At 39.8% G+C, this 11,816-nt stretch overlaps 1 protein-coding gene across 1 annotated transcript in view; it reads left to right on the forward strand.

Moving 5' to 3' along the window:
• Positions 1 to 11,816, forward strand: part of il18rap (interleukin 18 receptor accessory protein) — a 38,033-nt gene extending 26,217 nt beyond the window's left edge. Inside the window, exons 9-11 of the mRNA XM_016995647.2 lie at positions 1,421 to 1,561; positions 7,928 to 8,098; positions 9,720 to 11,816. Of these exons, the coding sequence (XP_016851136.2) occupies positions 1,421 to 1,561; positions 7,928 to 8,098; positions 9,720 to 10,066 (659 nt within the window). The 3' untranslated portion in view covers positions 10,067 to 11,816. The remainder of the gene's footprint in view (positions 1 to 1,420; positions 1,562 to 7,927; positions 8,099 to 9,719) is intronic.

Genomic DNA, 11,816 nt, shown 5'->3' on the forward strand with positions numbered 1-11,816 from the left:
AGAAGTCTGCCAAACAAGCCTTGAGCCGAAATCTCCCCCATTTTCTCGCCGTGATTATTATAAACAACAGAAAGGCGCTCAGGAGGCGTCTCGCAGGAGCGCTAGGATTGCTGCCAGGCATTCAGCTGATTAAGCCTGCTTCCCATGGGAAACTTTAGGGAGTCATGCATCTGGACACAGAGAATGGCTTTCGGTTCTGGTTCCCCAGAGAATTGTTCTTTGGCGGGAAAACGAGACCCTATTTAGGTGTTTTGCCCACGTAGGAATCTTGCGGAGTCAATTCGTCAGCTTCGGGAGTAGGTTGTGTGTGGACTACGCTACTCCCGCGTCCAAGTCCTTTGCTCCCGTTTCCAGCCTTGCCTTGCTTCCCAGGACCTTGCCTTGCTCCACGGACCTTGCCTTGCTCCACGGACCTTGCCTTGCTTTCCGGACCTCGCCACGAATTTACCACGGATCCTGTTCTTGCTCCTCGTTTCTTGTTGCCTTGAATTAAGCCTAGTGTTCCAAGAATCAAGTTTACTTCCTAGCCTTGCTTAAGTTTCATGGACTAAAGGACCTTGTCATCTCCCCTCACTTTGCTTGGCAAAGTGAGTGTTTCGGTTACTGGATTACAACTTTGGACCTTAATATTTCATATTGGACATTGTTTCTTTGGACTAATTTTGACCTTTCCTGAAAGGTCTACTTCTGGACTATTTTCTACACTTGTTTTTATTAACTTTATATATTTCCACAATAAAGATATTAGATAGATTCTGGCCTCTGTGTATGGTTATTGGTGCTCTGCAGCCTGGGTCCTGACACATTGTGGGATTTTCTGCCTTGATATTCTGGGTTATATGGCTGTGTGGAAGGGCCCAAAGTGTGCTTTGCTCTTTTTTTCAGAATAGTTCTCCCTTTTCCTACAGTTGGGCAAGTCCAAATTACAAGATGTCCAGAAGTTACTTTTTGAATTACGTCCCCTTAATCCCCCAATTATAAAAGCCACTGCCCATTCTTCTTGGGAGATTCTGGAAGTTTGATTACAAAGTGACATTTCCAGCCTCTGATTATACAATGTATGAAAACAGACCTTCTTGGAACTGTTCATACACATTTGCTCTGAAAATAAAACAAATGCTTCATGACTTGGCCTCATGACCAGTATGTGTTCAAATGTGAGCAGCTAACTTTGCTATTTAAGTCACCAATGAACAGAGCTGTTGTGTCTTTTCCGGAAGCATTCTCTCCTGAGGTTAGGAGAGAATGCTTCTGGAACATGGCCATACAGCCCGGAAAACACACAACAACCCTGTGATTCCGGCCATGAAAGCCTTCAAAAACACAATGAACCCATATATTTTAAGACCACTTCATTTTCATCTTTTCGTTTCTCATCAGTATTGCATTTACGCAAATAGCAATGCCTTTTTCTTTTTAGGTATCTATTTCCTTCTGGCTTTGTGCTGTACCATCACAACACTTCTTGGAATAATTTTGGGAAGTACACTGGCTTACTGGCGCTGGATTGATCTAGTGCTTCTTTATCGGTATTACCTGGCCAAAGATGAAACTATAGGGGGTAAGAATGCTTCAGTAATAATTCTTGTTATGTTGTGCAGTTTCTTTAAGGATGGATGGATGCATGCATGGAGTTAGTTAGCTAGCTAGACAGATACCAAGGACCTCATAGTGGCATAAAAAGGTTGCCCTGCATTATGTCCTTACAACAACACCCTGAGATGTATGAGAACATACAGTTCCTTGAAGATTATGCCCAGACTCACATTTTACATATTCTTGTATACTGTTATATTTTGTCTCCCTCCCATTATTGTTTCATTCTGTTGTTTCTTTTGAAACAAACACCTATCAAAGCCCCTTATTTTAACCGTGCTTTGTTTTACCTGGTTATTTCAACAATTTGTAACACACCTCGAGTCACAAGGAGAGGTGGGTAATAAATAAATACATATTATATTATGTTGTAATCTGAAGAAATTGATTACTATACACAAAATCTTGTGTTAAAATTGTTCAGTTAGTTTGAACAGTGCTACTAAATTCTACCTTCCCCCTTTTTCAGTGAATGATCAAGATCAGGCAATGAGATTGATAATGGAATAGGAATTTGAAGCTGTTTTCTATGAAACTTTTAGGTTAGAGCAGTGGTTCTCAACCTGGGGTCACCAGATATTTTTGGCTTACAACTCCCAGAAATCCCAGCCAGTTTACCAGCTGTTAGGGTTTCTGGGAGTTGAAGGCCAAAAACATCTGGGACCTCAGGTTGAGAACCCCTGGATTAGAGACTATATTTGGTCTTCCAGATATTGTTTGCATGTATGTGCTTTCAAGCCACCTGATGACTTATGGTGGCCCCATGAATTTCACAGGCAAGGAATCCTCAGAGGTGGTTTGCCAATTCCGTCCTCTGAAATACAGCATACAGTTGTGGCATTCCCTTTCAGTCTCTCATTTAAGAAATAACCACAGCTGGCCTTGTTAATCTTGTAAGATCAGAAAGGATCTGGTCTCTTTAGGGTATTTGGGCTCTTTGAAAACAACTTCCTGACCTGCAGAATATGTCCTTCAATGCTATATCTGCCTCCATCATCACTATTTTGCACACAGCAAGGGCTGTATAGCAAGATCAACTTAGCCCTGAATAGAGATGCTGCCACTCGTTCAGTTGTATTCGACTCTTCGTGACCTCATGGACCAGTCCATGCCAGAGCTCCCTGTCGGCTGTCACCGCCCCAAGTTCCTTCAAGGTCAACCCAGTCACTTCAAGGATACTGCCCATCCATCTCGCCCTTGGTGGGCCTTTCTTCCTTTCTTCCATCCATTTTCCCCAGCATCGTGATCTTCTCCAAGCTTTCCTGTCTTCTCATGATGTGGCCAAAATACTTCAACTTTGCCTCTAATATCCTTCCCTCCAGTGAGCACCCGGGCATTATTTCCTGGAGGATGGACTGGTTGGATCTTCTTGCGGTTCAATGCACTCTCAGGATTTTCCTCCAGCACCAGAGTTCAAAAGCGTCTATCTTCCTTCGCTCAGGCTTCCTTATGGTCCAGCTCTCGCATCCATAGGTTACTATAGGGAATACCATTGCTTTGACTATGCGGACCTTCGTTGCCAGTGTGATGTCTCTGCTTTTCAGTATTTTATCGAGGTTGGCTATTGCTCTCCTCCCAAGAAGTAAAGGTCTTCTGATTTCCTGGCTGCAGTCTGCATCTGCAGTGATCTTCGCACCTAGAAATATAAAGTCTGTCACTGGCTCCACGTTTTCTTCCCTCTATTTGTCAGTTGTCAATTGGTCTGGTTGCCATGATCTTGGTTTTCTTGATATTTAACTGCAGCCCGGCTTTTGCACTTTCTTCTTTCACCTTGGTGGTAAGGCTCCTCAGCTCTTCCTCACTTTCAGCCATCAGAGTGGTATCATCTGCATACCTAAGGTTGTTAATGTTTCTTCCAGCAATTTAACTCCAGCCTTGGATTTGTCAAGCCCCGCATGTCGCATGATGTGTTCTGTGTACAAGTTGAATAGGTAGGGCGATAGTATACAACCCTGCCATACTCCTTTCCCAATCTTGAACCAGTCTGTTGTTCCATGGTCTGTTCCTACTGTGGCTACTTGGTCTTTATACAGATTTCTCAGGAGACAGACAAGGTGACTTGGTATCCCCATACCACCAAGCACATGCCATACTTTGTTATGGTCCACACAGTCAAAGGCTTTAGAATAGTCAATAAAGCAGAAGTAGATGTTTTTCAGAAACTCCCTGGCTTCCTCCATTATCCAGCGGATATTGGCAATTTGGTCTCTGGTTCCTCTACCTTTAATAAAGCCAGCTTGGACATCTGGCAGCTCTCGCTCCATGTATTGCTGGAATCTGCCTTGCAGGATCTTGAGCATAACCTTACTGGCATGTGAAATAAGTGCCACTGTACGGAAGTTTGAACATTCTTTAGCATTTCCCTTTTTTGGTATGGGAATGTAAATTGATTTTTTCCAATCTGATGGCCATTCTTGTGTTTTCCATATTTGCTGGCATATGGCATGCATCACCTTGACAGCAACATCTTTCAAGATTTTAAACATTTTTGCCTGAAATTTGCCTCCGATGTTTCTGATTTTCTGGAAGAGATCTCTTGTCCTTCCTTTCCTATTGTCTTCTTCCACTTCCATGCATTGCTTGTTCAAAAATAGTTCCTTGTCTCTCCTGGCTAACCTCTGGAATTGTGCATTTAGTTGGGCATATTTCCCCCTATTGCTGTTTCCTTTCGCCTTCCTTCTTTCTTGGGCGACTTCCAGTGTCTCAGCAGACAACCATTTTGCCTTCTTGGTTTTCTTTTTCTTTGGGATGTACTTTGTTGCTGCCTCCTGAACAATGTTGTGGACTTCTGTCCATAGTTCTTCTGGGACTCTATTTATTAAATCTAGTCCCTGAAATCTATTCTTCACTTCCACTGCACATTCATTAGGAATATTTGTGAGATCATATCTAATTGGTCTGTGTATTTTCTTTAGTCTGATTCTAAATTTTGCAATAAGAAGTTCGTGGTCTGAACTACAGTCAGCTCCAGGTCTTGTTTTCACCGACTGGATGGATGTCCACCACCTTTGGCTGCAGAGGATGTAGTCAATCTGATTTCGGTGTTGACCATCTGGTGAAGTCCATGTGTAAAGTCGTCTTTTAGGTTGTTGGAAGAAAGTGTTTGTTATGCACAGAGCGTTTTCCTGGCAAAATTCTATTAGCCTATGTCCTGCTTCATTTTGTTGTCCCAACAAAATGCCTGTGATCCCGGTTATCATTTGACTGCCCACCTTAGCATTCCAATCTCCTGTAATGAGAATAATGTCTCTTTTTGGTGTGTTATCCACTAAGTGCTGCAGATCCTCGTAGAACTTATCTAATTCTGCTTCTTCAGCAGCTGTGGTTGGGGCGTATGTTTGGATCACTGTGATGTTACACGGCTTGCCTTGAATGCGAATTGAGATCATTCTATCATTTTTTGGGTTGTATCCAATCACTGCTTTCGCAACTTTATTATTAACTATGAAGGCTACTCCATTTCTTCGGGGTTCCTCTTGTCCGCAGTAGTAGATTTGGTGGTCAACGTTTGTGAAGTGGCCCATTCCAGTCCATTTCAGTTCACTGACTCCCAGAATGTCTATCTTTAATCTTGACATCTCACCAATAACCACATCCAGTTTACCCTGGCTCATAGATCTTACATTCCAGGTTCCTATAGTGTGTTGATCTCTAGAACATCGGATTCGTCCTTCACCTCCAGCACCGTCGGCCGTTAGCCTTCCTTTTAGCTTTGAGCTAACTGCGTCATCACATCTGGGGCTAGTTGGACTAGTCCTCTGCTCCTCCCCAGTACCATTTTGACCACCTTCCGACCTGGGAGTCCTATCTTCCGATGGTATACCAACATTTCTCTGGTTGTACTGATCCACTTAGTTTTCATGGCAAGAATACTGGGGTGGTTTGCCATTGCCTTCCCCAGGGATCGTAATTAGTCTGACCTCTCTGCCATGACCTTCCCGTCTTGGGTGGCCCTGCACGGTATAGCTCATGGCTTCATTGAGGCACTCAAGCCCCAGCACCGCGTCAAGGTAACGATCCTTTGCTGGGGCTGAATAGAGAAAGCTCAAAGAAAACATAACAGATGGCAATCAGTGTGTGTGTGGGGCGGGGGGAGGATAAAAATAAATTCAGGAAATAAAATTAGGTCAGAAGTAGAAAGTTCATAAGGAAACTGACGCTGAAGAAGTGTTGGAACATATTTTAAATGTATTCATTCTACTATCCTGCTTAAAGTGTGACTAATAGGCTAAGAAAATTGCTTAAGGCCACCTAAAGCAAGATTTTGAAGTTGTAATTTCCATGTCAAACCACAAACAGCAAATCAACTTCAAATATTTTTGAACTTTGATGTGGATCAAAATACCATCTAATTGTTTCCTAGAATGGTAGAAAGCTAATTTATCCCGGGTACAGAACATGTGCAAAAGGGATGATGTCAGAAAGGATTTAAGAGCCTTAATGTTGCAATTCTATACCAGTCTACTGAGATATAAGTGGCACTGACCTTGCTTTTTGCTGATACACATGTATCAGATTGATTACGTTTACAACATGCATTACCAACACCTGAAACTAAGACTGTGAAACCCCAGGCCATAAAGAAAATCCAGCCCTCCTCAAATCAAAATGTGGCATGCTGAGCTTCCTGGCATATCCATGTCCCTTTCCTTTTGTCAGCATCAATGGGTTTCCCAGCTTTTAGTCATTTTGAAAGATCAGAATACCTCTGCTAGATTTAGTTACTGGCAGCAAGAGCTTTCATCCCTCCGCACCTATCTGAAAACATTTCTTTGGGGAAACCAGAGCCCCTGTTTTGGCTGTAGTTACCCCTGCCCTTGTCCAAAAGACTCTTCGGATTTGGCCCTCAAATTAATCCCTGCACAGATGCTGGGACTTGTGGCTCAACACAAAAATATGTAAATTTCCATCATAATAATCTTAAACATCAGGAAGTGATTTCTATGTCAGAATTGGTTGACATGTGGAAATAGTTTATCTCCTTCTCTCTTGGATTCTATCTCTTGTCCTGTAGCAGCCTCTGCTGTTCAAATGAAGAACAATTAATCTTGGAGAACATTTTAAAAACCAATAGAACTCTGAAACCATGTACAGTAGAGTCTCGCTTCTCCAACCTTCGCTTATCCAACATTCTGTATTATCCAACACAGTCTGCCTTTTAGTAGTCAATGTTTTTGTAGTCAATGTTTTCAATACATTGCGATGTTTTGGTGCTAAATTTGTAAATACAATAATTACTACATAACATTACTGTGTATTGACCTGCCTTTTCTGTTGATTTGTTATAAAACATGATGTTTTGGTGCTTAATTTGTAAAATCATAATGTAATTTGACCTTTAATAGGCTTTTCCTTAATCCCTCTGCATTATCCAACATTTTCACTTATCCAACGTTCTGCCGGCTCATTTATGTTGGATAAGCAAGACTCTACTGTATCTCCTTATTGCGAAGGCTGATGCAGGGTGGTATAATATTTACAAGCTGTGGATGGTTAAATTTGTGGATGCAGAATCTGTGGCTATAGAAGACCAACTGTACATGTCAGATATAGTTGGTCCTGCTCTCTGTTATGCCATAAAAATACTTACTGCCATTATTCATCATGATGGTAGACATGAATAACGTAGTATGTACATTTTACATGACTTTGCACTTATTTTCTTAAAGAGGGAGGGGGCTAGGATCATAGAAAAATGTCATTAAGCTTGAAAAAATCAAAGTCAAAATGCTTCATTACATCTTAGTTAACTACCTTAACTGTAACTCTATATTTACATGTTCTGCATCATGGATCCCATCCAAGCACTTAGTAGGGCTGACCCTGCTTAGATTACAAGATCAGTCAGGTTCTGGTGCTCTTAGAGTATTCAACTAGGTGTGACTAAAGACATGAGTCTATTTTTCGAATAAGATAATAATGCTGGGAAATGCTTTACCTGTCTTGTGCAAATAGAGAAGGTTTGTATTCCAGAAATGTAAAAGCTATTGTCAATAGGGAAAAGCTTGACTTGTTAAATGAGTGTTTGACAAAGTGCAAGACACTTTGTGGTACAAGTGTCTTAAATAATACTTCTATTCCTTCTTCCTTTTCATGCCTTTTTATTTCAAGAATGTTTTCTTCTCCATTGTATTGCTTATGAAAAAAGTCAGTCTTTGTTCTGTGTATTTTAATATATAATTTTAATAATAGTATATATTATCTGTGTATTTTAACCATGTTCAGCCACACCTCGAATCATGAGGAGAGGCAGGTGACAAATTACATTATTATTATTATTATTATTATTATTATTATTATTATTATTATTATTATTATTATTTCCTTTTAGATTGCAAGGAATATGATGCATTTGTGTCCTATGCAAAGCCAGATCCTACTGTGACAGATAAAGCACTGTGCAATGACGAACAGTTTGCCTTGGAGTTTCTTCCTCAGATTTTAGAAAATGAATATGGCTATACGCTGTGTCTTAAAGAAAGGAACATTCTTCCAGGAGGAGGTAATGTCTTAGATGTTTGAATGATAATTCTTGTAAAAAAAAAATAACCACTTGTTAATAGAAAAAATGAGTATAGTATAAGAAATCAATATAGCAAGACAGACTTTCCCTAAAACAAAACAATCAGATATAAATCATTTCAGGCCAACATGAACCACAACCTAGTCTCAAAACCACTACTATGAAGGTCCCCGCCCCTTATTACCTGTTGATATAAGAGGTAAAAAGGGGAAAGTGACAGTTAGGAGTGGAGATAGTTGATTACCTCTCCCAGAGGCTCAATCAGCCCCTTCCTGCCCAGCCATGTCATTGGGGTTCTTTTTGGCAGCCACCCTTTTGGATTCTAAAATGCGCTTCAACAGAGCTTCTACAATGCTCTGCTGATTTCTAGAGCTGGCACACACTGGCATCTGCTATAGTGCATTTTTTGACAGAACTCAGTGGGTATTGGCACTGTAGTTTTGTGGCCAACATGGCCTCAAGTAGGCTTGGAACTTTATTATTTCGTCAGTGTATAGGGCCCTTAGCCCTACTAAGGGCTACCTAGGGACCTCATCCAACGCAGTCTTGGCTCCATTTCCATGAGCTTCGGAAACAAAGGCCCACGGAGGCCATCACAAGAAGTAAGGGCATTTCTGGTGGGTCTCCATGAGATTCCATTTCTGGAGTGCATGGAAATGTTTCCCAGAATGCATTTTCAGGAGTTGTGTGCTACCCGAGTCCATATGATAAAAAACAGGGAAAGGACATGGGATGGCTGGCCATCTCAGAAGATGGACCTCTATTATTATTATTATTATTATTATTATTATTATTATTATTATTATTATTATTATTATTATCTTTATTCATATCCTGCCTTTCTTCCCATGAGGACTAATAGTGACTAACACTCCACACTAGACAAGTTTAAAGTTACAATAGAAAAGTTTAAAAGCAATTAAAATAGTTACATTGTGGTAAAAACAAAATTTAAATATAGTAAATACAGTAGAGCTCACTTATCCAACATAAACGGGCCGGCAGAACGTTGGATAAGCGAATATGTTGGATAATAAGGAGGGATTAAGGAAAAGCCTACTACACATCAAATTAGGTTATGATTTTACAAATTAAGCACCAAAACATCATGTTATAAAACAAATTTGTCAGAAAAAGTAGTTCAATACGCAGTAATGCTATGTAGTAATTACTGTATTTATGAATTTAGCACCAAAATATCACGATATATTGAAAATATTGACTACAAAAATGTGTTGGATAATCCAGAACGTTGGATAAGCAGGTGTTGGATAAGTGAGACTCTACTGTACACTAAAATGGCCTTTAAAACTCATATTCCACCCAATCCCACCCACAGCACCCACTGAATTAAAACCACAGCTCTGCCTGAACTTTATTCAATGATAGGGAATGAAGTAAGATGGTTCCGTCCAATTTCCCCCCACTCATGGGATGAGGTCCTAAGGTACTACAAAATCTCTTGATATATTTCAAACTAACACGGCTATGTCTTTGACTGAGATACAGAACATTATGTACATCATTTTTGGATTAAAACTTGGTTTAGAAATTCTTAGAATAAATTAGACAGGTCAATAACATTGATTTCTTTTCCCAGCATACACTGATGACATCGTAAATGCTCTCCGAAGGAGCCGGCGGGCTATAATGGTCCTGAGCCCTAGCTATTTCAAAAACACAGAGTCCCTCTTTGAACTCGAAGCAGCAGTCAACACTGTACTGGACGATAAGACCATCAAACTAATCCTAATTCAGTTTGAGCCTTTCCAGGAGCCACAATTATTACCTCAGAAAGTGAAGAAAGTTCTCAAGATTTTGCCCAGGATTACTTGGGAAATATCTACTTCTTCTACTCCTAATAAGCTATTTTCGAAAAAACTGTGGTATTGCATGCCAGTTAAACATACCATAAGAGCTAAGGCCAGGAAGGTTATGGGACAATGAAAGTAGAAACACTTTTTCCTAAATAATAATAATAATAATAATAATAATAATAATAATAATAATAATAATAATAATAGTGAGGTTTTCTGGCATTGTATATTTCTGCTGCTTCTGTGACTGTTCATTTGTATTTTGATTCCATAGCCCACTTTTCGATGGATGTCCAGAATCAGCAGCATCCACCGCGGTCCTTTTTATCCTGGGCGACGACCGAGCCAGTAAAGATTTCATTTTGGTTTGATTCTCCATAATGCTAATGGGTTAGGTGCTCTTAGTTCCACTCCTCAGCTGAGACCTCTCTGGCTTGGTTGGACCTGCCAGTAGTTACACTACCGCCAGCACAGCTCTCTGTCATCATTGGAACAGTTAAGCCCCCTCCCCCCACCATGACACGGTGGCACCTACGGGGGGGGGGGGGGTAACATTTGGAAACAATAAACATTGACAAAATTATGATCTGCCAACTGCAAAAGGCCACCCTACTGGGATCTGTGCGCATCATTCGAAAATACATCACACAGTCCTAGACGCTTGGGAAGTATTCGACTTGTGATTTTGTGATACGAAATCCAGCATATCTATCTTGTTTGCTGTGTCATACAATGTTGTTGTGTCAATAATAATAATAATAATAATAATAATAATAATAATTTATTTATATCTTGCCATCATCTCCTGGAGAGACTCGGGGCGGCTCACAGAACACCCAAGGTGTGACATACAAAATACAAGTGCAAAACAAAAAAACCAAAAAAAACCCAGTCAAACATAACATTTAGGAGTCATTGCCAATTTGAACACACAACACTAGACTGAGTGGATGGTGAAGATCAGTATCACAGCTTCAAAGGGTTACTGTTTTGACTGTAAAACCCAGAATCCTTGCCCAGTCAACATGGACAGTTAAGCTGTGTTGGTTAGGGATCCTGGGTCAAACAATACCAATGAATACCAATGAATACTTTTATCAACTTTTGCTCAGTACAGAGAAAAATTTGTAGGTTAAAATTTGGTTATTTTTCCTGTATCAATAGTAACATAAAATTCTTACTGAAATATTACAAGTATTTTGTATTATGAAAATGTTTTGGATTTAGAAAATATCTGATAAACCTCAAGAAATAAGACATATAAGTAATTATTTTTAGGATTTTATGGAATCTCATTTCCAATTTGGTGCATGGTTAATCAGTTCCACCAAAGCTAAAGGAACTAAACCCATGTGTGTGTTTTGTATAAAAGTTTATTTTGGAAATCTTTTCATTGCAGGCTAATGCAACAACATCATGTCAGAGCACCTGACATTGTTATTTCTTATATGGATTATCATAGGAAAGACCAGGACTATTGAATAACTTTCTCATGAAATGTGTAGAACACCCACAAAATGAGTTAACCGCAGTTTGGAAACTTTTAAAAAATAAAGCTTCCAGAATCCATCTGTTAGCATGGCTACTCACTACTCATTCTAGCCAGCATGCTATTGAATTTGTTGTTGAAAAAAATAACTACCAGTATTTGAGGCTCTGATTAGAACTCATGAATACAAAAATAAAACAGAAGAAGAGAGAAACCATTCAAAATAAAGGCATAGGTATATAAAAAAACAGAGGTCTGAGAGGTTCAGAATGTAAATTACCAACACATTTTCATATGTACTCAAAAGCCAAAAGAATCTAATATGAACTTGATATATCAGCAGCACAAGATGTCTCAAAAATAAAAGAAGAGCTCCTTCCTCTCCAAATTA

Source organism: Anolis carolinensis, chromosome 3 (genome assembly GCF_035594765.1).
Source record: "Anolis carolinensis isolate JA03-04 chromosome 3, rAnoCar3.1.pri, whole genome shotgun sequence".
NCBI lineage: Eukaryota > Metazoa > Chordata > Lepidosauria > Squamata > Dactyloidae > Anolis > Anolis carolinensis.